Genomic DNA, 26777 nt, shown 5'->3' on the forward strand with positions numbered 1-26777 from the left:
ATATATCTGATTCAGGAGCTCTTATTCCACACTGGTTATCTTGTCCAGAGCAGGGAGGTGACATCACAGAGGCCTGCAAAGTTCTGCTTTCTTTGTTTTACATCAGGGTCATTTTATCCTCCTCCTGTTCTTCAGTCCTCAGTTTAGTCTCGGAGGGTTAGCCTGAGACCCCACACCCAAAGCCTGCCGTCAGCCTTCCTTCCCTTGCTGGCACTGTCTGTCTTGCAAACTGCCCCAGCCGTCTCAGGTTGGCCCTGTTCAGCGTTTAATGGCAAAGCGCTTAAAATCATCTTTACCAGTTGCCTACATCCCATACACACACTCTGAAATGAGCTACGGCCATGGCACACACAGTTTCGGAGGTGAAGCAAGCGGGAAGGGACCTTTGCCGATTTGTAGAGACCCACTTCTTCATTTCATAAAGGAAGAACATGAGCTTGCTGGTGGGAAAGTGATTCGTCCGAGTTCATGCAAGCAAATGAGTGCCAGAGCTGAGCCTTGGAGCTGGGCCTTGAACCCAGGCCTCCTGCCTCCTCCTGCAGTGCCCTTTCCACTCCACCAGGCCATGCATGTATTCGTGGTATTTAAATTTGTGTTCACACGGAGGGAAAGAGACTACTACTCTCCACAGACATAAACTGCACGGAGCAGAAGGGCAGAGCCCTGCCAAGAGAGATAGGAGGTGGTATCTGTTGCTTCACCCTGCTTTTCTCAACCGAGCTAGATCATTATCTTTGAGTAGCAGGCCCCCGCCCCGTTGGAAATGATGAAACATTGGTGACTGACCTCCAGTGGCTGACAAGCTTCCGGGTGGGGCTGGGGGGTGGTGAGGGAGATGTTTCCATCAGGACACCGCTGAAACACAGGCTGGGCCCAGACCTTTCTCATGGTCCTGGGGGTAAGTATTATCTGGGCAGTAGGATTTAAAATTAGTTAAAGGGATGTGTGTCTGTTTGTGAATATAAATGTACTCAAATTTCAGAGCGGATTCTTTGTTTACGCGCTAGGATGCCAGGGTGTGGAATTCAATTGCCATCCTCTTGGAGTGAGCTTAAGATTTGGCACCGTGCACTTCACAGACCTCAGTGTCTCTCTCTTTTTGACCGCACATGGAGGCATGTGGGATCTTAGTTCCCCAACCAGGGATTGAACCTGTGCATTGGGAGCATGCAGTCTTAACCGCTGGATCGCCCAGGAAGTCCCTGGACATTAATTAGCCTCTTGCTCCTGAGACCTGAGATCTGTTGGCAATAGCAGCAGCAGCCTTCAGGGCTCCAGCTGGAAGGTGACTTTGGAGGCAGACAGAACCAGATCCAAAGAACTTTGCAGAATGTTTATAAGCCTCAATTTCCTCATCTACAAAATGGGTATAAAACCAGCCATGGTACAGTATTGCTATGAGGATCACAGACAATGGACATTTAGCGCCCAGTCCGGTGCTCCAGCAATAGTAGCTATAAATTAATGACTCTTTTCAAGTCATCTGTGAACCAGATCACAGAGAATACCCCGCTACGTGAGTTTTTCCCTTAAGACTCATTCTGAGCTACAAAGAACTGGGATGTTTTGTGGGAAACAAACCAGTCTGGCAGTTTAAAAATGTTATGAATGAGAATGAGAAAATGTATGCTGTCAAAGAAAAAAGCCATGCAAACATCCAGACCAGGAAAAGCCATGCAAACATCCAGGCAAAGAAAAGCCAGCAACAATGACAGCAAAATACAATAGTTGACCCTTACATAGAGCTTCCTATGTCCTAGGAACTGCTCTAAGAGCATCATGTAGATTAATTCATTCAATCTTCACAACAGCTCTGAAAATACAGGTGCTATTCATAGTTTCTCTTTACAGTTGAGAAAACTGAGGCACAAAGGTGTTGAGTGATTTGACTGAAGTTGGTGACAGAAAGCTCTTCTGGAGGACTTCAGCACAGAAGAGTGTTTTTAGAGCAGGCCTCTTGCCATCGTCTCTGCAGCCCGGGGAGCTCAGGAGTGTAGACTAGGCATTCAAGGAAGACGTGGTAATTGGGATCCTGCTCTTGTTCCTTGTATGGGCCTTGTTGTGTGGGCTTCAACAACCCTACCCAGTACAACACCTTGAGTAGGGTCAGCTGCATGATCAGCAGAGCCCAGTGCAAATAAACATCTGGGGTCCCTCTTTTAAAAATTATTAAGAATTTAAAGATGGCAACAGCAGAGCTCTAGGCCCATCATGGGGCCCTTCTGAGCATGAGGTCCTACTGAACAGAATAGGAGGTAAGCCTGTGGCCCTGAGACCCAGCAGTGAGGCAGGAACAGGGCTGGAAGCTTCCATGGTCTCACTTATCCCTCTTGACAAATCCTGTGAGAGAGGCCTTTGGCTTTCTGATTAACGGAGGAGGGCAATTAGGCTCAGGGACATTAAGTGCCCCACTCCCCACCAAGCTTAAACAGTATTTATTAATGGAAACAGATTGAATTGCAATGTGTACAGAATGTTATTAATACAAAGTGCTTTTCCCCATACATTGCCTCTAAAATTTAGAGTCTAAATATTGTGCCAGGAATCGCGGAGCTAAGTATGGACTAGACCTGGTTCCAGCCACTAAAGCACTCACAAACTGAGCATACCCTGTAGAAGGCGTTCAGTTTCTTTAAAATCTAGTTGGTCAATTCTATAAAATTTTGTTGGCTGGCCCCTCCAATTTACCTGGAGCTTTGCAGAACTAGCAATATGACTTCTGAATACTGCTTAAGTTACTTGCAATTGTCTTGCTGAATTAGTCTTGGCTCTAAGTTTCAATCATCTCAAGTCAGTCAGTTCAGTTCAGTTCGGTTCAGTCGCTCAGTCGTGTCCGACTCTTTGCGACTCCATGAATCGCAGGACGCCAGGCCTCCCTGTCCATCATCTCAAGTAATTGTTTGTAAAAAGGCTTTCCATCAAATTACTAATCAGAAATTTAGGATGATTTGTTTTCTTCCTAAAAATTGGAAGTGCCTGCACCTATAAAGCCACGTGACTGGAGATGTGGCTTGGCTGATTGAGACTCACAGTTGCTATTTCTTGTGAATTTGAGTCTTATCATCTATGTCACTTTAAAGGAACTCTAAAACAATAAAATATCAGAACTAAATCTGTTTAACTCATCCCTTTTAGTTTCTAGACAGGGAAACCGAGGCTGAGAGAGAGGAAGCAAGGTGTCCAAGGTAGCTGAGTCTAGAAAGTTGAGCTACAATGTTGACCTGGTTTTTCATTTCATATTCCAGATGTGTCCCAGCTGCCTAGGGTGAGGTCCCTACCATGGTGACCAGAGCTGAAGCAAATCTAGGGACGATTCCTCTGATACGCAGGACAGAGGTAACACCCTAACTCTGTTGTCGTCTTCTCTGTGGGGTTTGTCAGGCCCTGTTTCCTCCCTTTCACAGTGCTTTGACCTTCTCTGTTCCCTGGTGCCTGGACATAGGGACACACCTAGCACCAAGGATCTCCCAGGACCATATAGCTTTGTTAATTGGATTGCTTATACCTCCCATCTGAAAATCATGAGTGAGGGCCTGTGGAAATGGGTGCATTTATATAGGTAAGCCAACTTACAGGGATTGACCCCTCTTTCTGGTCTAAGGATCAACCCCTGTTGTATACCTCTATATGCCAAGCACTTAAGTGTCTTCAATACAGTGTGTAGTGTGGTGAAGGCTCTGGCCTCAAACAGCCTGGGTTTGAATTCTTTCCCCTTCACGGGGAACTAAAGCCTGGTTCTCTCCTATGCAAAAGCAGGGCAGCCATAGTATCTACTTCATAACGTTCTTATTTTGAGGGTTAAGATAATTAAACAAGATAATTTATTCAAAATGTTTTGAATGATGCTGGCATATAGGAAGCACACAACTTGAGTTAAAAGGAAACAACTGACATCCTCATTATCCCCATAAAATTCTGGGACCAGAAGACAGAAAGCAAGTCATAGCTAGGAAGGCCAGAGCTGGGATTCCCCAGCCCGGTTCACCTAACCACTGAGTCCCTGTTTCTCACCATTTCCCTGCCCTTGCTTGTGAGGTTTCTGGGGAGCATACCCAGCTTTCCCCCATATCCTCTTATTCCCATGTGGTCAATATACAGTGAACTTTGTTGCAGACAAGCAATTCCATTACAGCTGTCCTCTACAGCCAGAGCTGGCAGATAGCTTCAGCTGGAGTGCTGTGGTCTCCATTCTCCACCCATCCATCCATCTCAGTGGCTCTTCTATAAAGATTCTATTGCATGGGCATCTCTTTTTCTTCTAAAACATTACACCTTATGCACATCTTCTGACGATTCATCATGCTTCATCACAGCATTTCTTGTGCTTTTTGATTTTTTTTTTACACCTTAATGTCTTGATTTTCCAAGTATAACATGAGCTCTTGGAAGTTCAGATAGCATTCTCCCCTTTTCATGGCCAAGGGTATTTCATCCAGGACCACACACAGACCACTCAATAAATATTTGATTCATTGAAATTCAGACATTTAATTTACTATCTCAATGTTCTATTAACATGGTGAGATAGAGTTTAGATGTAAATAAGACATTTATGTAGAGAAATCTGGTCTCATGTTAATTTAAGCTACTCAGAATTTCTGGACTTGTTTTTACACTCTTAAAATACCTTTTTTTCCCCTCATTAGAAAAAATCATCCATAACATTTCAGTACCTAACTTTTAATATTTAGGTATGTTTTCTCCCATTTCCCCATTTTGAAGAAAGCACATTTAAACAGACTCCCCAATTTAATTTCCATAAATGTATGTTCATGAGAAAATTTATATTTAATATGCAAAATTATTGTCAATGAATTTTCTGGATTTGATGAACAGAATCATGTGAATTGAGGGGTAATCTAATAGACATAGTTTTTTTTAATGATCTAGAGTTTTTTTCTTTAAAAATATTTATTCTTTTTATATTCATTTTTTTACAGAGTTGTGATCATATTGTATATTGTATACTACATATATACAATAAAGTACAAGCTAAATATAACTGTCTTGTAATTTTTCACGGAAGACTCTTTCCCTAGATTAATTTTTTTCTAAACATAATTTTGCAAGTCTACACTACTTTTTAAAAATGGTTTTAAAAAGGTGGGAACCCACCTTGTTACAATTCCTTTTCAAATTATGTTCCAACCTTTCTGGCTTGTTATTATTTTTTCCTAATAAATTTTTGAATAATTTTGAGGTTTAAAAAATTCTCTCTCTAATTTTGATTGGAATTGTATTGGACCAATAAATCAATTTCAAAGCAGTTTTTTTAGTCTTCTAACTTCCCAATCTGAAACATTAGATGTCTTTCAATTAGTTTAAGTCTTTTAGGTTTCTCAGTAAATTTCTAGAATTTTCTATAAAATAATTCTCTTATAATTAAAATAATTCTTAGCACTATCTGTTGTGATGGTTGATAAGGCTCCTCGTTCCCCCTGCCCCCACTTCTATTTTCTATTATAGAAAAATAGAAAGAATGGCTGGTAATTTTAGAATATTTGTCATGCCCTTAGGACTTTCCTGAGCAGTCTCATTAATTTCACTGGTTTTTCAATTGATTCTTTTGGGATTCCTAGGTATAAAATCACATCTTTTGCAAATAAGGATAAACTTGACTTTTACTTGCTCCATTTCTTTCATGCATAAGTTATTAGCTGACGCTCCAGCACCAGCCTGTCTGGGCACAAAGCCTCATTAACTCTTCTCATTATCTTGGCCAACTCATTTAACTTCTCTGTGTCTGAGTTCTGTCCTCCGTAAGATGGAAGTAATAATAATAGTACCTACCTCCTAGGTAGTTGTGAGAAGCAGATGAGTAGACATATGTAAAAGTGTCAGCCACAGAGAGCCTGCTCAATAAATATTCAATATTATTTTTATAGATTGGAGGAACTTCCAGGAATTAGAATTTCTAGGATTAATTTTTTAAAATGGTTACAGCAGACATCTTCATTCTCAAATAACGGCTAAAATATTTTACCATTTGGTAAGATGTTGATTGCTGGTATAGAAGGGATATTCTTTATTAGAGTAAGAAGCAATCCTCACATTTGAACTTTAATAACATAAGAAATAAAGAAATGAGGGATAGTTAGGGAGTTTGGGATGAGCAAGTACACAGTGCTATATTTTAAATGGATGAAAAACAGGACCTACTGTGTAGCACAGAGAACTTTGCTTAGTGTTATGTGGCAGCCTGAATGGAAAGGAGTTTGAGAGACAATAGATACATGTATATGTATGACTGAGTACCTTTGCTGTCCGCCTGAAACTATCATAATATTGTTAATTGGCTATACTCCAATACAATTTAAAACATTTAATTAAAAAATAGTAAAAATGAATGAGTATTCAATTTTATCAAATGTTTTTTGGCATTTTATGCGATCATAGTTTAAATTTTTTGATTTATCCATGTATTTATAGTATATAAATGGCAGTTCCTTAAATGATCGAGGCTTAGACTTTTAAGTCAGATGAGCTTGAATTAAAAAGACTCTTCCAGTGGGGGCACAAGGGCAAACTGTTCACTTCTTGGACAACCTCAGTGTCCTCATCTAGGAAATGGTGATGATGTCCGTTCTTGTAGAGCAAGAAGATAAAAGCCACATGGAAAACACTCAACCTTAGTTTTCATTATTGTAATAATTAATCTCCAGGATATCCCTGGAGTAACTTAAATTTATTTTTAAATTTTTATTGGAGTTTAGTTTGTTTACAATGTTGTGTTAGTTTCAGGTGTACAGCGAAGAGAATCAGTCACACATATTCACATGTGTGCGTGCTAAGTCGCTTCAGTCCCGTCCGACTCTTTGTGACCCTATAGACTGTTTCCCACCAGGCTCCTCTGTCCGTGGGACTCTCCAGGCAAGAACACTGGAGCGGGTTTCCATGCCCTTCTCTAGGGAATCGTCCTGACCCAGGGATCAAACCCACATCTCCTGCAGCTTCTGCACTGGCAGATGGTTTCTTTACCACTGTGCCCCATACACACACTGCTGCTGCTGCTGCTAAGTCGCTTCAGTCGTGTCCGACACTGTGCGACCCCATAGACGGCAGCCCACCAGGCTCCCCGTCCCTGGGGTTCTCCAGGCAAGAACACTGGAGTGGGTTGCCATTTCCTTCTCCAATGCATGAGAGTGAAAAGTGAAAGTGAAGTAGCTCAGTCATGTCCAACTCCTACCGACCCCATGGACTGCAGCCTACCAGGCTCCTCCATCCATGGGATTTTCCAGGCAAGAGTGCTGGAGTGGGGTGCCATTGCCTTCTCGCTACACACACTACTATATATAAAAGAGATAACTAATAAGAACCTACTATATAGCACAGGGAACAATTCTCAATACTCTGTAATGACTTATATAGGAAAAGAAAATAAAAAAGAGTGGATATGTGTGTATGTGTGGGGCTTCCCCAGTGGCTCAGTGTTAGAGAAACTGCCTGCAATGCAGGAACTGCAGGAGATGTGGGTTTAATCCCTGGGTCAGGAAGATCCCCTGGAGGAGGACAACCCACTCCAGTATTCTTGCCTGGAGAATCCCATGGATGGAGGAACCTGGTGGGTTACAGTCCACGGGGTCACAAAGAGTTGGACATGACTGGGTGACTGAGCACACAGCACAGAGTGGCATATGTCTATCCCAATCTCTCAGTTTATCTCTCCCTCCCCTCCCTCTCATAACCGTAAGTTGTTTTCTATATCTGTGACTGTTTCTGTTTTTTAAGTAAGTTCACTTGTACCATTTTTTTTTAGATACCACATATAAGCAATATCTCTGTCTGACTTACTTTGTATGATATTTTGTAGTATGATAATTTGTAGGTTCATCCATGTTGCTGCAAATGGCCTTGTTTCCTTCTCTTTTATGGCCGAGGGCTTCCCTGGTGGTTCAAAGGGTAAAGCATCTGCCCGCAATGCAGGAGACCGTGTTCGTTCCCTGGGTGGGGAAGAGCCCCTGGAGAAGGACATGGCAACCCCACTCCAGTATTCCTGCCTGGGGAATCCCATGGACGGAGGAGCCTAGTGGGCTATATATATAGTCCATGGGGTCACAGAGAGTCGGACACGACTGAGTGACTTCAATATTCCATTGTATACATGCACCACGTTTTCTTTATGTGTTCCTCTGTGGACGGTCGGCGGACACTTAGGTTGCTTCCATGCTTGGAAGCGACCCCTTTTACATGTAGCTGTCCACTTTTCCCAGCACCACTTATTGAAGAGACTGTCTTTTTTCATCCTATGCTCTTGTCTCCTCCATCATAGATTAGTTGACATATGTGTGTGGGTTTATTTCTGGGCTTCCTATCCTGGTCCATTGATCTTTATGTCTGTTTTTGTGACAGTACCATACTGTCCTGATTACTGTGAAAGTCGCTCAGTCCTGTCCTTCTCTTTGCGACCCCATGGGCTATATAGCCCATGGAATTCTCTAGGCCAGAATATTGGAGTGGGTAGCCTTTCTCTTCTCTAGGGGATCTTCCCAACCTAGGGATCAAACCCAGGTCTCCTGCATTGCATGCAGATTCTTTACCAGCTGAGCCACCAGGGAAGCCTAAGAATACTGAAGTGGGTAGCCTATCCCTTCTCCAGCGGATCTTCGTGACCCAGGAATCAAACTGGGGTCTCCTGCATTGCAGGCAGATTCTTTACCAACTGAACTATCAGGGAAGCCCCCTGATTACTGTAGATTTGTAGTAGAGTCTGAAGTTAGGGAGCCTAGTTTCCCTGTAGTAACTTTAAAAAAAATAATTTAATTAGTTTATTTTAATTGGAAGCTAACTACTTTACAATATTGTAGTGGTTTTTGCCATACATCGACATGACTCAGCCATGGGTGAACATGTGTCCCCCATCCTGAACTCTCCTCTCACTTCCCTCCCCATCCCATCCCTCAGGGTTCTCCCAGTGCATTGGTTTTGAGTGCCCTGTTTCATGCATCAAACTTGGACTGGTGATATATTTCACATATGGTAATATACATGTTTCAATGCTATTCTCTCAAATCATCCCACCCTCGCCTTCTCCCACAGAGTCCTAAAATCTGTTCTTTACATCTGTGTCTCTTTTGCTGTCTCGCATATAGGGTCATCATTACCATCTTTCTAAATTCCATATGTACTGTATTGGTGTTTTTCTTTCTGGCTTACTTCACTCTGTATAATAGGCTCCAGTTTCATCCACCTCATTAGAACAGATTCAAATGCATTCTTTTTGATGGCTGAGTAATATTCCATTGTATGTGTACCACAGCTTTCTTATCCATTCGTCTGCCAATGGACATCTAGATTGCGTCCATATCCTAGCTATTGTAAACAGTGCTGCAACGAACATTGGGGTACATGTGTCTCTTTCAATTCTGGTTTCCTCAATGTGTATGCCCAGCAGTGGGATTGCTGGGTCATATGGCAGTTCTATTTCCAGTTTTTTAATGAATCTCCATACTGTTTCTCCACAGTGGCTGTACTAGTTTGCATTCCCACCAACAGTGTAAGAGGCTTCCCTTTTCTCCACACTCTGTCTGCATTTATTGTTTGTAGACTTTTTGATAGCAGCAATTCTGACCTGCATGAGATGGTACCTCATTGTGGTTTTGATTTGCATTTCTCTGATAATGAGTGATGTTGAGCATCTTTTCATGTGTTTGTTAGCCATCTGTATGTCTTCTTTGGAGAAATGTCTGTTTAGTTCTTTGGCCCATTTTTTTACTGGGTCATTTATTTTTCTGGAATTGAGCTGCATGAGCTGCTTGTATGTTTTTGAGATTAATTCTTTGTCAGTTGCTTTGTTTGCTATTATTTTCTCCCATTCTGAAGGCTGTCTTTTCACCTTGCTTATAGTTTCCTTTGTTGTTCAAAAGCAGGCATAGAAGGAACATACCTCAACATAATAAAAGCCATATATGACAAACCCACAGCAAACATCATCTTCAATAGTGAAAAATGGAAAGTATTTCCCCTAAAGTCAGGAATAAGACAAGGGTGCCCACTCTCACCACTACTATTCAACATAGTTTTGGAAGTTTTAGTCACAGCAATCAGAGAAGAAAAAGAAATAAAAGGAATCCAGGTTGAAAAAAAAGAAGTAAAACTCTCACTGTTTGCAGAAAACATGATCCTCTACATAGAAAACCTTAAAGACACCACCAGAAAATTATCAGAGCTAATCAATGAATCGAGTAAAGTAACAGGATTTAAAATTAATAATACACAGAAATCCCTTGCATTCCTATACACTAACAATGAGAAAACAGAAAGAAAAATTAAGGAATCAATTCCATTCACCATTGCAATGAAAAGAATAAAATACTTAGGAATAAATTGACCTAAAGAAACAAAAAAACCTATAAACTATACTTAAAGAAACTATAAACTATAGTTCAGTTCAGTTCAGTTCAGTTGCTCAGTTGTGTCTGACTCTTTGCGACCCCATGAATCGCAGCACGCCAGGCCTCACTGTCCATCACCAACTCCCGGAGTTCACTCAGACTCACGTCCATTGAGTCAGTGATGCCATCCAGCCATCTCATCCTCTGTCATCACCTTCTCCTCCTGCCCCCAATCCCTCCCAGCATCAGAGTCTTTTCCAATGAGTCAACTCTTCGCATGAGCTGGCCAAAGTACTGGAGTTTCAGCTTCAGCATCATTCCTTCCAAAGAACACCCAGGGCTGATGTCCTTCAGAATGGACTGGTTGGATCTCCTTGCAGTCCAAGGGACTCTCCAGAGTCTTCTCCAACACCACAGTTCAAAGGCATCAATTCTTCAGTGCTCAGTGTTCTTCACAGTCCAACTCTCACATCCATACATAACCACAGGAAAAACCATAGCCTTGACTATAAACTATAACTAAAGAAACAAAAGACCTATAAACTATAGGACACTGAAAAGGTTTTTTATATAAAACTATAAAACACTGATGAAAGAAATCAAAGAGGACACAAATATATGGACAAATATATCATGTTCATGGATTGGAAGAATCAACATAGTGAAAATGAGTATACTACCCAAAGCAATCTATAGATTCAATGCAATCCCTATCAATCTACCAATGGTATTTTTCACAGAACTAGAACAAATAATTTCAAAATTTGTATGGAAATACAAAAACCCTGAATAGTCAAAGCAATCTTGAGAAAGAAGAATGGAACTGGAGGAAACAACCTGCCTGACTTCAGGCTCTACTACAAAGCCACAGTCACCATACAGTATGGTACTGGCACAAAGACAGAAACATAGATCAGTGGAACAAAATAGAAAGCCCAGAGATAAATCCACACACCTATGGACAGTTTATCTTTAACAAAGGAGGCAAGAATAAACATACAAAGGAAAGAAGACAATCTTTTTAACAAGGATGCTGGGACAACTGGTCAACCACTTGTAAAAGAATGAAACTAGAACACTTTCTAACACCATACACAAAAATAAACTCAAAATTGATTAAAGATTTAAATGTAAGACCAGAAACTATAAAACTCCTAGAGGAAAACATATGCAAAACACTATCTGACATAAATCACAGCAGGATCCTCTATGACCCACCTCCCAGAGTAATGGAAATAAAAGCAAAAATAAACAAATGGGACCTAATTAATCTTAAAAGCTTTTGCACAATGAAGGAAACTATAAGCAAGGTGGAGCAACTTTTGATATAATCATGCATTTACCTCTGTATTCATAAACGAGATAAGCCTGGAGAGCCTTCCATTATTTTCTGTGCCCTATGTTCCTTAAAATTTCAAAAATTCATTTGTAACACTATCTGGATGCAGATTTTGAGTAGATAGTTTTTATACTGCTTTTAATTTCAAATAATAATAGCTGTCATTTATCGGATGCTTATTACTATGTGACAAAAGCTAGAATAACTTACGTACCTCATCTTACTTCATCTGCAGAAGTGGGTATCATTTATGTTCATCTAATCAAACCCTGAGAATTAGTGGTTATTGATTTTATCTTACAAGTAAGAAAGCAGAGACTTTGAGAGGTTAAATAATTAGACCCAACTCATGCAGAGGATGAGCTGGGATGTGAAGCCAGACTATCTGACTCCAAGTTCTCTGCCTTTAGCTGCTCGAGAGGTACCAAACTCGGATCCCAAACTTCTTTCTTGTTATTTTGCTTTGCTTTTAGTCTGTTTAAGTTTTCTGTGCCTTATGGAGTCCATTTCATTAATCTATATTTTTCTAGGAAATCGATAATTTTATTGATATTTCCACACACAGAAAAATGTCAGGAATTTCACAATTTTTGGCTTCCTCCGTTTATGTGGTTATAGCTATTATTAGTTTGGCTTATTTATGTTTCATTCTTTTCTTGATTATTCAAAACTGCATATTCAATTAGAGGACAAAAGTCTAGTAGAGTGAAGGAGACTGAATGATATAAAATAGAAATATGTATTGTTTTTCTTTCAAAATATTCCATTTCCATCCAACTACACTTTCCTTTCCCCTACTGTAATTCCATCTTTAAAGAACAGAATGTTAAGGGCCAGAAAGAGCCTTAGGAGTACTACAAGTGCTGGGCGTAGAAAGAATTTCTACCTGTCCCAGGTCACACAGGTAGCAAGTAACTGAGCCAGGAGGAGGAGCCTGGCTCTCATCTCCCTGTCTTGTTATCTTAGAGCTCAAATTCTTCATTTTAAAGACAATAAATTAATGAAAATTTCCCCAAAATCTTTTTATAAACACTTTATAAAAAAATCTTTAAAGCTACTTATTTTTTTTGCTGAAGAATTGATGCTTTTGAACTGTGGTGTTGGAGAAGACTCTTGAGAGTCCCTTGGACTGCAAGGAGATCCAACCAGTCCATTCTGAAGGACATCAGCCCTGGGTGTTCTTTGGAAGGAATGATGCTAAAGCTGAAACTCCAGTACTTTGGCCAGCTCATGCGAAGAGTTGACTCATTGGAAAAGACTCTGATGCTGGGAGGGATTGGGGGCAGGAGGAGAAGGGGACGACAGAGGATGTGATGGCTGGATGGCATCACCGACTCGATGGATGTGAATTTGAGTGAACTCTGGGAGTTGGTGATGGACAGGGAGGCCTGGCATTCTGCGATTCATGGGGTCGCAAAGAGTCGGACATGACTGAGTGACTGAACTGAACTGAACTGAACTGAGGTCCTTATTGCTTATCCATTTTAAACATAAAAGCTACTTAATTTTAAAAGATTGATCAAGTCTGCTTAGCAATATTGATTACGATTACTTTAATCCATGTGATGTTTACATAAATCATCTTCTGTTGTGCTCTTTCTGAATTTATCTATCCAAAGAAAGCATGGCATCAGACAGGAAAAGCTGTGTTTTTATTATTTCACCTCTTTTAGGGGTGTACCTTTTAGAAAGGCCACGAGAGAGCTCCTTTAGCAGGAGAGGGGGAAATAAGAATGTGAATCCAGCCTCAGGGTTTCCACCAGGTTCAAAGAAAACAGAAGAAATGCTCTCGGCCCTCTGCTGGCCTGTGGTTTGCAGGCAGTTGGCAGGACACTGCATTCACATGGGGCTGGGTATCCAAACCTGAAAGAGGGCAGGACAGTCACATCTTGATGGTGGAGCGAGGCGTACCAAACTCTCACATGGTCCAGGCATTTTTTTCACAACTTAATTACTTCAAATTGCTCATTTCCCAGTTGTTTGGGGTGTGTACACAAATGAGCAGATGTTTCTGCCGACTGTCTGATCAGCAATCTGCAATTAGCCCCCAAGGAACAACCTGCTCATTGCGGTTAGGGGCCATTAGCCACTTAAATAATGGCATCTGTCATCATTTTCAAACCTCATCCTGCCAAGATTTTATCTTCAAACTGTACTCAAAACCGAATGTCTAAGCTTCCAAAAATACACAGACCGAATTTTTATAGCTCCGCTCTAGTCACCAACTTGGTGCAGTGTTTTAGGGTTGAATAATGCCTGGTAACTACTGAGTGCTTTCCACATGCCTGCCACTGTATTTAGGTCTCTATAAACGTAACTCCCCAAGCCCCGACAAGAACTCTGTGAGGTATATACTATCCTTAACCCCGTTTAACAGGTACAGAAACTAAGACACTGAGAAGTTCAATAATTCACACCTAGAAGGGAACAGAACTTGGATCCGTATTGACTTTTATCTTAGCTATTGAGGACACAGGTAGTGTGTCATTTAGCGAGTAAGATGCTCATAATATATTAAAATGAAAGGAGGAAGTGTAGGCAATACTGTTCTGAATAAAAAGACCAAATAAGATAATGCTTTTAACATAATGTAACATTTATCTAATGCAGTGATTCTCAACTGGGGGCAAAAGTGACTGCCTCAGGGAGACATTTGGAAACGTGAGGGGTCATTTTGGCCTGTTACATCTGTTATCGTGGTCTCCCAGGCAGTACACAAGCAGTTTTAGACAAGGAGCTGTGTGCCTCTGAATGTCCAGAGTAGTAAGAAATACTGGTAAAGTAGAATACTAGTCATTTTCAGTGATGCTATAAAACTGAAGAGTAGTAAGAAATACTGGTAAAGTAGAATACTAATCATTTTCAGTGATGTCATAAAACTGAAGAATAGTAAGAAATACTGGTAAAGTAGAATACTAATCATTTTCAGTGATGTCATAAAACTGAAGAATAGTAAGAAATACTGGTAAAGTAGAATACTAATCATTTTCAGTGATGCCATAAAACTGAAGGCAAACTCCAATGCCTTCAGGGATCAGTCAGGGACTGAAAAGTACATGACTTTCCTCAGGGCATCCACGTACAAATCTTTAAAGTACATTATCAAATAAAATCATCTAGGTGTCAAATTTGGCCAGTGAGCGCCCAGATTGGGGTTTTTTAACAGAGGTTTTTCTGATCTGGAAACAAGTTTATGATCTATTAAGCAAAGCGGAAAAGGAACTACTCAGTATGGTGCCTTGTTTCAAAAAGATTGTGTATACAAATATTTCCATACACGTACAAAGTGCATATATTTATGAAAACACAAAGATAATTTTATGGAATGAAATTTGGGTTCATTTTATGAAATGCTTTGCTTATTTGCACTTCTAATTTTTTTAATTACAAATGCCTCTTAGTTGTTTGATTTTTAATAAATAGAGAGGAGCCTTAAAAAAATGAAAACTTAGAGCATGGTTTCAGAATACAGCCCTAGTGGTATCCCTACCAACCCCTTCAGTGGAAGAAGCGGAATAACTTCTGCGATTAAGGACAAATGAGGCATTTAATATGAAGTCAGCATTCCTAAAGCATAAGAGTGCCTTTTAAAAAGAAACTGTTGATTTCCTGGCACACCGGCTTTGCTTCCAGCCCTTTCCCGTGACTTTCATGCTTTTTTTTGATTCAATAAAGCTCTCCTGGTAACATCAAATCGTTTTTTTTACGTCTGCCCCAGAAATCAGGATTAGTACCAAAATTTCCCTGAGAAGGAGAAGGAAATGGCAACCCACTCCAGTATTCTTGCCAGGAGAATTCCATGGACAGAAGAGCCTGGTGGGCTACAGTCCATGGGGTCACAAAGAGTCAGACACGACTGAGTGACTAACATACTTCCTTGAGAAATTTGCTTGAGAAATCGGTATCTGTAGAAATTTAAGTATGGCTTATCCAAAATAAGACTAGATCAGGTATTTAAAATATATCGATGCCCTTTCTTCAATCCAGTCAACTAATTTTTCAATATCATTGTTTTTCGTGAATATTCGCCTCCTCACTTCATCACTCTGGTGTTTCATTTCCAGCCTCCTGGCTCTGCAAATTTTATCCTGTGCATGTAACTTTGCACTGAACTTTCTTTCTAGAGCTAGCTGATCACTGGGGAGTATCAGATTGTCTATCAATCCGTCCTGGGACTTAGGGGAGGGGTTTGTTTGTTGTTGTTCTTCAGTTGCTAAGTCATGTCCAACAGTTTGCGACCCCATGAACACCAGGCTTCCCTGTCCATCACTATCTCCCAGAGTTTGCTCAGATTCATATCCATTAAGTCAGTGATGTCATCCAACCATTTCATCCTCTGTCACCCCCTTCTCTTCCTGCCCTCAATCTTTCCCAGAATCAGCGTCTTTTCCAGTGAGTCAGTTCTTCACATCAGGTGGCCAAAGTATTGGAGATTGAGCTTCAGCATCAGTCCTTCCAATGAGTATTCAGGACTGATTTCCTTTAGGATTGACTGGTTCGATCTCCTTGCAGGCCAAGGGACTCAAGAGTCTTCTCCAGCACCACAGTTCAAAAACATCAATTTTTTGGCACTCAGGTTTCTTTATGGTCCAACTCTCACATTCATACATGACTACTGGAAAAAATGTAGCTTTGACTGTACATACCTTTGTCAGCAAAGTGGTGTCTCTGCCTTTTAATACACTGTCTAGGTTTGTTATAGCTATTCTTCCAAGGAGCAAGCGTCTTTTTATTTTGTGGTTGCAGTCACCATCTGCATTGATTTTGGAGCTCAAGAAAATTGAAATCTGACACTGTTTCCATATTTTCCCCATCTATTTGCCATGAACTGATAGGACTGGATGTCATGGTCTTTATTTTCTGAATGTTGAGTTTTAAGCCAGCTTTTTCATTCTCCTCTTTCACCTTCATCAAGAGGCTCTTTAGTTCCTCTTCACTTTCTGCCGTTATCTGCATATCTGAGGTTGTTGTTATTTTCCCCAGCAATCTTGATTCCAGCTTGTGATTCATCCAGCCCAGCATTTCACATGATGTATTCTGCATATAAGTTAAATAAGCAGGGTGACAATATACTGCCTTGTCCTCCTTTCCCAATTTTGAACTAGTCTGTTAATCCATGCCTAGTTCTACCTGTTGCTTCTTGTCCTTAGGTTTCTCAGGAGGCAGGTAATGTGGTCTGGTATTCCCATCTCATTAAGAATGTTCCATAGTTTATTGCGATCCACACAGTCAAAGGCTTTAGAATAGCCAATGAATCAGAAGTCAATGATTTTTTTGGAATTCCCTTGCTTTTTCAATGATTCAGCATATGTTGGCAATTTGATCTCTGGTTCCTCTGCCTTTTCTAAAACCAGCTTGAACATCAGGAAGTTCACATATCATATATTGCTGAAGCCTGGCTTGGAGAATTTTGAGCATTACTTTACTTGCATGTGAGATGAGAGCAATTGTGTGGTAGTTTGAGCATTCTTTGGCATTTCCTTTCTTTGGGATTGGAATGAAAACTGACCTTTTCCAGTCCTGTGGCCACTGCTGAGTTTTCCAAATTTGCTGGCATATTGAATGCAGCACTTTCACAGCATCATCTTTTATGACTTGAAATAGTTCAATCGGAATTCCATCACCTCCACTAGCTTTGTTCGTAGTGATGCTTTCTAAGGCCCACTTGACTTCACATTCCAGGATGTCTGGCTCTAGGTGAGTGATCACACCATCATGATTATCTGGGTCATGAAGATCTTTTTTGTACAGTTCTTCTGTGTATTCTTCCCACCTCTTCTTAATATCTTCTGCTTCTGTTAGGTCCATACCATTTCTGTCCTTTATTGAGCCCATCTTTGCATGAAATGTTCCCTTGGTATCTCTAATTTTCTTGAAGAGATCTCTAGTCTTTCCCATTCTGTTGTTTTCCTCTATTTCTTTGCATTGATTGCCGAGGAAGGCTTTCTTATCTCTCCTTGCTATTCTTTGGAACTCTGCATTCAAATGGGTATATATTTCCTTTTCTCCTTTGCTTTTTGCTTCTCTTCTTTTCACAGCTATTTGTAAGGCCTCCTCAGACAGCCGTTTTGCTTTTCTGCATTTCTTTTTCTTGGGATGGTCTTGATCCCTGTCTCCTGTACAATGTCACAAACCTTGATCCATAGTTCATCGGACACTCTGTCATTCAGATCTAGTCCCTTAAATCTATTTCTCACTTGGAATTCCATCATCTCCACTATTTTTGTTTGTAGCAATGCTTCCTAAGGCCCACTTGACTTCACACTCCAGGATGTCTGGTTCTAGGTAAGTGACAATACCATCCCGGTTATCTGGGTCATTAAACTGTGGAAAATTCTTCAAGAGATGGGAATACCGGATCACCTGACCTGCCTCCTGAGAAATCTGTATGCAGGTCAAGAAGCAACAGTTACAACTGGACATGGAACAACAGACTGGTTCCAAATTGGGAAAGGAGTACATCAAGGCTGTATATTGTCACCCTGCTTATTTAACTTATATGCAGAGTACATCATGAGAAATGTTGGACTGGATGAAGCACAGGCTGGAATCTAGATTACCAGGAGAAATATCAATAACCTCAGATATGCAGATGACACCACCCTTATGGCAGAAAGTGAAGAACTGAAGAGCCTTTTGATGAAAGGGAAAGAGGAGAGTGAAAAAGTTGGCTTAAAGTTCAACATTCAGAAAACTAAGATCATGGCATCTGGTCCCATCACTTCATGAAAAAGAGATGGGGAAACAGTGGAAACAGTGTCAGACTTTATTTTGGGGGGCTCCAAAATCACTGCAGATGGTGACTGCAGCCATGAAATTAAAAGACGCTTGCTCCTTGAAAGAAAACCTATGACCAACCTAGATAGCATATTAAAAGCAGAGACATTACTTTGTCAACAAAGGTCCATCTAGTCAAAGCTATGGTTTTTCCAGTAGCTATGTATGGATGTGAGAGATAGACTATAAAGAAAGTTGAGTGCTGAAGAATTGATCCTTTTAACTGTGGTGTTGGGGAAGACTATTGAATCCCTTGGACTGCAAGGAGATCCAACCAGTCCATCCTAAAGGAAATCAGTCCTGACTATTCTTTGGAAGGACTGATGCTGAAGCTGAAACTCCAATACTTTGGCCACCTGATGCAAAGAATGACTCATTGGAAAAGACCCTGATACTGGGAAAATTTGAAGGTGGGAGGAGAAGGGGACGACAGAGAATGAGATGGTTGGATGGCATTACTGACCTAAAGGATATGAGTTTGAGTAAACTCCAGGAGTTGGTGATGGACAGGGAGGCCTGGTGTGCTGTAGTCCATGGGATCACAAAGAATCAGACACGACTGACTGACTGAAATGAACTGAAGAGATTTTTTGTACAGTTCTGTGTATTCTTGCCACCTTTTCTTAATTTCTTTTGCTTCTGTTAGGTCCTTGCCATTTTTGTCCTTTATTTATCTTTGCATGAAATGGTCCCTTGGTATCTCTAATTTTCTTGAAGAGATCTCTAGTCTTATCCATTCTATTGGTTTTCTTTATTTCTTTACATTGTTCACTTAAGAAGGCTTTCTTATGTCTCCTTGCTATGCTCTGGAAATCTGCATTCAGTTGGATGTATCTTTCCCTTTCTCCTTTGCCTTTCACCTCTCTTCTTTTCTCAGCTACTTGTAAGGCCTCCTTGGACAATCACTTTGCTTTCTTGCATTTCTTTTTCTTCGGGATGATTTTGGTCACCACCTCCTGTACAATGTTATGAACCTCTGTCCACAGTTCTTCAGGCACTCTGTATACCAGATCGAATCCCTTGAATCTATTCATCATCTCCACTGTGTAATCATAAGGGATTTGATTTAGGTTATCCCCAAATAGCCTAGTGGTTTTCCCCACTTTCTTCAGTTTGAGCCTGAATTTTACAATAAGGAGCTGATTATCTGAACCACAGTCAGCTCCTGATCTTGTTTTTGCTGAGTGTATAGAGCTTTTCCATCTTCGGCTGCAAAGAACATAATCAATATGATTTTGATACTAACTGTCTGGTGATGGCCATGTGTAAAGGGGGGAGGTAGGTAGTTTCCTGGGGTCCCCTCTCACTTGGCTTGCCATCTGGATCAGTTTCCACCTCCTGCTCCCAGTGACCCCCTCATGCCATGACGAAAGTGAGTTAATGCAACACTCCTGCAGAAGGAACCACAGGAGACTCCTTCTCCAGAGATAACCTTCTGGTGCTCCTCGGCACCAGGGTGGTGGGTGCTAGGATGAAGCGGGGTAAGGGGAATTCCCCTACTTAGAACGTTCCCACTTTCCATCTTCCTGACCCATCTCACATGCCGAATCTGTAGGTAATGAAGAACTCATGTCTGGATGCTGAATCCATCTTTATAAATCAAACTAAATAGCATTCTTTAAGAGTGATGATGTTAGGTATACTTTGCTCATTTAACTAGAAAAGTAAAGAGCGGATAGAGTTAGGTTCCTTTGGAGGAAGTGTCTAGAATTTATTACATCAGAACTTATTATGTCAGAAAGAGGGGACTTAAGCTAAGTATGATGACTAAATTGGGCACGTGTTGCTCCCATTTTTCTCCTTGCTTTGCTTTTGGCGGCTCTGGGTCTTCGCTGCGGCATGTAGGCTTTCTCTGGCTGCAGCGAGCAGGGGCTCCTCTCTGGTTACGTGTGCGGGCTTCTCACCGTGGTGGCTCCTCTTGCGGGAGCAGGGCTCGGTGCGCTGGCCTCTCTGGTTGCAGTGTGCGGGCTCAGCGGCGACACGCGGGCCCTGGGCTCTGGGGCTCGGGAGCTGAGGCACGCGGGCTCAGTCGCCCTGTGGCACGTGGGCTCTTCTGTGTCTCCTGCACTGGCAGCCAACTTCTTTAACCACCGGACCACCAGGGAAGTCTGCTCCCAACTTTCGACCTCACACAAGAAAGGTTGTTCCCAAAGAGTGGCTTGTTGGTTGGTAAAGGACGTAGGGGAGAAGGTAGATTTTTCTCTCTGGCAGCTTCCAGGCTGGCCAACACTCAGCCCTGGCGAGGCGGTGGAGGCAAACCTTGCAGGCTCCCTCCTCAGCTACTGCCTCCTCTCTCTCCAAACTTAGTCCCAGTTGGATGTTGGATAGGCCCACCCAGTGCAGAACTACAGATAGAAGTAAAAAAGGCAGGACTTTCCACACTACCCCTAACACTTGGAAACCTTGATTGAGAAAATAAGCTTTATCGGCAATAAAAGGCTTTTCAGCATTTATCGTCTGCAGCAGGACAATGGGCCATCGTATGGCCCATCTTGTGCTAAGTAAAGATCATTTCAAAAGCTTTGAAACCATCTTGGCTTTGTTTTATAATACACTCCATATTCAGTGCTGTGGTCTTTATTTTTGACACTAAAAAATTTTTTTTTAATTGAAGTATAGTTGATTTACAAAATCATGTTAGTTTCTGGAGTACAGCAAAATGATTCAGAATATATATATATATATATATATATATATATATATTCTTTTTCATCATGGTTTATTACAGGTTATTAAATATAATTCCCTGTACTATACAGTAGGACCTTGTTTTTTTTTTTTTTAATCTGTTTTATATATAGTAGTTTGTATCTGCTAATCCCAAACTCCTAATTTATTTCCTTTCAGCAGTGTGGGTGCATGTGTGTCTGTGTGTGTGTGTGTGAGACATTGGTATGCTTCACAGAATCTCTCCCAGTGTATTCGCTCCTATGGGATTCCTCTGTGCTTCCAGTAGCAGGCAAGGCTCTGGAGAAGAGACGGAATGTTGGGGGTGTAGGCTTGGATGTAGAGCTCAAACCAGGCTTGACTGTAGGGCCTCAGACATGTCCCTCAGCCCTCTGGGCCTCACGTGGCTCCTTATAAGAGGAGAGTAGTGACATCTAGGTCCTAGGATTGTGTGGATCAGTTTGGAAGGCTGGGCTGCGGGGGTGCTCAGCCCTGGGGCTGGCAGCAAGCCAGTGCCTACTGGCTGGCAGACACTAATACTGTTACTGCCTGTTTTGTAGATTCAAAAACTGGAATCTGGGGAGAGGAAAGGAAAGGACTCCCCAGCAGCAGAGACTGCCCAAGAGTTCTGACCCACTGCAGGTCTCCAGGCCATCCTGCCGGGGGTGCTCCGTGGAGACGAGGTACCGGAGAGAGCCCGCGCCCCACTCGCGACCCGCAGTAGCCCTGCCAGGAGCTTGTCATGCTGGCTCAGTGAGTGGTCTGGAGAGAGCCAGCTCAGGTTCCCGTGTCAGTAACATCACTTCCTGTGCACATCACCCTCCCTGGGCCCTGAAGCCTTCCCTTTCAAGAGGAAAGGGACTCAAGCCACAACAGCAGTACCTGCAGGCTGCCCCTGGCTTGGGGCAGGGATGGGTTTGCAGCCATCTCAGCACCTCCAGAACCTCTCACCTGATTTCCTCATTTCCCAACAGGGTCATGGAGGTCTGGCATGGAGTAGTGATCGCAGTAGTGTCGCTGATCCTGCAGACCTGTCTCCTCGCAGTCATCAACTACCTGCTCAGCAGGCACATGGGTAACTGGCTCAGCGTTCTCTTCCCTCCTGGCCCCTCTCAGGGACCGTTCCCAAGCCCACAGCAAGATGAGCCCCCAAGTATCACTTGAAATCCTACTTGAGGAATCACTAGCCAGGTCACTCCACCAACCTCTTAGTGGGTTATCTGTGCTCTGACCCAGCCCATCTGTGTTTGGGAATGATGGCTGAGAGTCCTTTTGCTACCCAGACCTCCTGCCTAGAGACAAGCTTCTGTGATGCTCTTGAGGTTGGGCTCACTTAACCTGAGCATAGTAAATTTCCTTCATCACCGCCAAGGGACCTGTAGAAATGGCCTTGAATTACAAGAGAAAGGAGTATGGTTAGACTAAGATATGAGCTTAAATTTCTGAGCTGATTCGCACTGAAAAGCAGGACGCTCTGTCTGAGGAAGACATTATAATTAGGGGAAATAAAATAACACTGCTTGGGCTGTGCTAAGACAAGGGATTGAGCAGGATGATGTAAGTCTAAGCTTCTCTCGTCATTCATTAATTTATCCAGTGCAAGAGGAAACAAAAATCTGTGCAGATATGAACCTTGCATTCCGTGGGTAATACAACAAACGAACAAGTAAAATGTGTGTCAGGGCACGGGAAGTATACAGAAAAAGATGAAGCAAGGCAGGGAGGTATGAACTGGATGGGAGCCAGCATCCCTGAGATGCTGACGTTTGAGTCTAAACTTGAGGGAAGCTAGGAAGTGAGCCACGCCTACAATGTTGAGAAGCCCGGAGATTTGCTCATTATGCGGAAGCGGAGGGGCCCGGCTGGATGGAGCTGCGGTGCGGCAGGAAGGGGAAGGGGAGTGAGGCCTTCGGCTTGGACTGTAGGTTTTACTCCAAGTGAGGCGAGGGGCACTGCAGGGTTCTGAGCAAAGGAGGGCCGAGGTTTGAAGAGATCTGTCGGACGAGTGTTCCCTCAGGAGAGCTGTGTTCACAGATCCAGGATGTGCACGACCAGGAGAACATTCACTTTTGACTCTTGCCCTGTCCCCGGTAGCCAAGGAAATCGAGCGCATTCTAAAAGGGGCCAGGTCCCAGGCCCCCAGCTTATGTCCAACTCACTGCTGCCCGCCTGCTGCCGAGGAGAGGAAGGAGACTCGGGCAGAGAGGAACGTCCTGGTGCCTGAGCCCCGCTACCGGCGTGAGTACTGCTGCGAGGAGAACGTGTCATGACGCTGCTTCTGTTCTGTCTGGACTATCGGGGAGCCTCCTCGCAGAAGCCCCAGTCTTCCTGCCCAAACCACGAGCCGGAGGATTCCTCACACGCTCCCCGGTGCAGGCCAAGCCAGGCCCCTGCTTTGAGAAGGCCCCCCATCCTGTGCGGTGTGGCAGACGCAGTGGGCTTTGCGTAGGTCTTACTTCAGGCCTGGGGCTGTCTCTGCTCCTGTCTTTGTGACACTGTGGTGTCTTATCTTCTGCCCGCCATTAGTTAGAGCCCAGATTTCAACCACCTCTGTCTGCTCCCAGCCATGGGATCTGGGCATTTTAATAAACCTGAGTCTTGGTGATGGTTCACTTTCTACATCTGCCTCCGGCAAGGGGACTAACAGGAACACCACACTCCTGCTGTTTTCTCTCTCTCCCCACTTGAGAGACCCGCCAGGCCACTCTCTTCACACAGTGGAAACTGCCGCTTCCGCAGCAAGACATTCACTCACCAGAGACTACCCTTTCCACTGCTTTATCTTTTGGTTGATTTAAGTTTGCTCCATCCTTCTAAATTTTATCTTTAACGTTAGAGAAATCTGGTTGTCAGGCTTCCTCCGCACCAAGATAAGGCCTCAATGCATGAGGGACGCAGAAGATGCCACTTGCATGAACTCAGGGTTTCAGAGGAGGCAGAGAGGCACTGGCCTCACCATGACCCTTGATCCCAAAGCTTCCCTGAAGCCTGGCTGCAGTCAGAGATGCAGTGGTTGGCAGGGACTTCAGAGATCCTTGTCCAACCCTCTCTGTCACTGGGGACAAGATCAGGGCACAAAGAGGAATGTAATCTGCCTGGAGTTAGTGACAGGCTTAGATTAGAAGCATGCCTGTGATTTCTGGGGCCAGATCTGTTTGCCTTGGGCCATAGCGGCTCAGCACATCCCGCCTACTCCCCTTCCAGCAGACAGTCTTTATCAAGCACAGGGCAGCCTTGTGGGCTTGGTATTTACTTTTAGATGGAGCTGGAAGTACAGCAGGGCCTGGACTCTTGGATCTGTTCCTGGCTGTTTCCAGAGGTTTCCACTTTCTCTGCTCCATTCCTCTGTTCTCTCTGGGGGACACTGATCTCTCTCCCCCACTCCACTTTGAGTTGCTGGCTCTGCTTCTGTCTTTGTCTCATGCTTCCTTCCATCGCCTCTATACTCTCTAAACACCTTCTGGCTTCCTTTAGAAGAAGAACAATTTCTATTTTTTCCCTAGATGACAGTGACACGTCCTCAGATAGCTCTGACAGCTCAAACAGCTCACCTCCCACCACCTCCCAGGTAAGGGACACTCCAGCAGTCTGGGGTCACCTGGGCTACAGAGGCGGGAGTAAGGAAGGAGGGCCACGGAGTCATTATAGCAGGCTTCGGTGAGGGTGGTCGGGTTTTCACTCACAGGCCTGTACCAACAACACAGAGCATCCACGCAAGGTGGGTCTGAGTGGGCTCGAACAATGAAGGTGCTCACAGGAAATCCTCTTCTCCCCACGTCCCAGTTACTGGCCAAAGTCCACCCTGAGTCCCGACCTCACTTGGAGAGTCTCCACATTTTTCTTCCTTAAGCCATTCGTTGCCGCAGGTACAAGGAGCAATCTCTCTCATTGCCTTGGCCCTGCTCTCAGACACGGCTACCTGGGACCCAGGTTCTTTCCCATCTGGCCCAGGGCGGGCCTCTTTGAGTTGAATACTTTCTCCAAACGTGGTAGGAATTTTGACCCAAATTTCTTTGCTTTTTCCCCCAAGGTCACCAAGGATGTCAACTACACACAAGTAGTCTTTGCAGCCCCTGGAGATCGAAGAAATGACTCTGTCCTGGACTATGAGAACATAAAAGAAGCCACAGATTATGTCAATGTCAACCCAAAGAGGCAAAAGCCCGATTTCTGGACTTTTGTGAACCCTGCTGTCTCTGAGCCAGTGGAATACACTCAAGTGGTCATGTGAATCCTGGGCTTTTTAATGGGGTGCAGTTCCTTATGAATTCTTGCACTTATTTTATAGCAAAATTACTGTTTTTTTGTTTTCTTTTTTTTTAAGACCAGGCGTAGGAGGAAAAACAAGCCTGTATCTCAGCAAGAAACATTCAGATCAGGAAGAAATTCCAGGTTAAGCATGAAAACATTGGAGCATATCAGTAAAGAAAGTGATGAAGTCTTTCTCCATAAAAATTTTTTAAAAGATTTTAATCAGCTGTAGTAGAGTTCTGTTTGACAGTCTAATGATTAAATGCCTCTCTAATCTCTTCAGTTATTGGGAATAAACAACTTCCTTAAAAATTTTAAATAAATAGCAACCACCAGTTCCTCTTTTCCTCTGGCGTAACCTTGCATGCCGTTCCTTTTTGAGTGTTGGGTTTTGCTGAGTAAGCCTGCTCTGCCCTCAGAACTTTAAATAGTGCGCTTGAAAAGCTCACCATTTCACCCTTGAATCTGCTGCTGCTGCTAAGTCACTTCAGTCGTGTCCGACTCTGTGTGACCCATAGACGGCAGCTCACCAGGCTCCCCCGTCCCTGGGATTCTCAAGGCAGGAACACTGGAGTGGGTTGCCATTTCCTTCTCCAATGCATGAAAGTGAAAAGTGACAGTGAAGTCGCTCAGTCGTGTCCGACGCTTCACAACCCCATGGACTGCAGCCTACCAGGCTCCTCCATCCATGGGATTTTCCAGGCAAGAGTACTGGAGTGGGGTGCCATCGCCTTCTCCATTGAATCCGCTAGTTCTTAGGAATTAAAGATGACAGAGCCATCTTTATGTTATTAAAAAAAAAAAAAAACTTTCCAAATTCAATCCAATAAAATTCAATACCTATTCTTGGTTTGTGGTTGCTGTTGTTTTTACTTTTACTACCAATTTTGGTAGCAAAAGAACACTTTCTTAACCTAATTAAGTATAGTTTATCTGAAACCAGCTGATGACATGATGTTTAACTGTAAGGCCTTAGACTCAGTCTCACTAAATCATAAACAAAGTGGGAATGTCTAAAAGCCTACCATTTCCTTTACTCTCCAACATAGTTCTAGAAACTCTAATCAGTGCAGTCAAACAGTTAACGCAAACGAGGGCTGTACCTATGGGAGAGGAGGATAATTTTGTCATTGTTTGCAATATGCTAGTCCTAGAAAACCTCAAAAAAATTAAGTGTTTTTAAATTAATAACATGCTGTAAGCAGTGACTAGATAAATATACAACTTACTTTTCCCAACAGCTAATTAAGACACAAAATGAAAAAAAAAAAAAAAAATGCTCACAATAGCTAAGCAAACATCTCAAAAAATGGAAACTTTAGAAATACTCCTGGCCAAATTCAAACACCATAGAAACTATTCATCAACTGTGTTCTGAAATCTGCTGACTCTAAACGACCTTTCTAGCCCCA

General features: G+C 42.7%; 1 protein-coding gene across 1 annotated transcript; it reads left to right on the top strand.

Annotated features, from left to right (window-relative positions):
- The first annotated feature begins 651 nt into the window (after nucleotides 1-651).
- RHEX (regulator of hemoglobinization and erythroid cell expansion) lies at nucleotides 652-25723 on the top strand. Its single transcript, XM_002693870.5, has 7 exons — nucleotides 652-898; nucleotides 3246-3336; nucleotides 21675-21797; nucleotides 22089-22189; nucleotides 23209-23352; nucleotides 24618-24682; nucleotides 25145-25723. The coding sequence occupies exons 4-7, from the start codon at nucleotides 22093-22095 to the stop codon at nucleotides 25343-25345; spliced, it is 507 nt and encodes a 168-aa protein (XP_002693916.1). The 5' UTR covers nucleotides 652-898; nucleotides 3246-3336; nucleotides 21675-21797; nucleotides 22089-22092; the 3' UTR covers nucleotides 25346-25723.
- The last annotated feature ends 1054 nt before the right edge of the window (nucleotides 25724-26777 follow it).

Source organism: Bos taurus, chromosome 16 (genome assembly GCF_002263795.3).
Source record: "Bos taurus isolate L1 Dominette 01449 registration number 42190680 breed Hereford chromosome 16, ARS-UCD2.0, whole genome shotgun sequence".
NCBI classification, from domain to species: Eukaryota; Metazoa; Chordata; class Mammalia; order Artiodactyla; family Bovidae; genus Bos; species Bos taurus.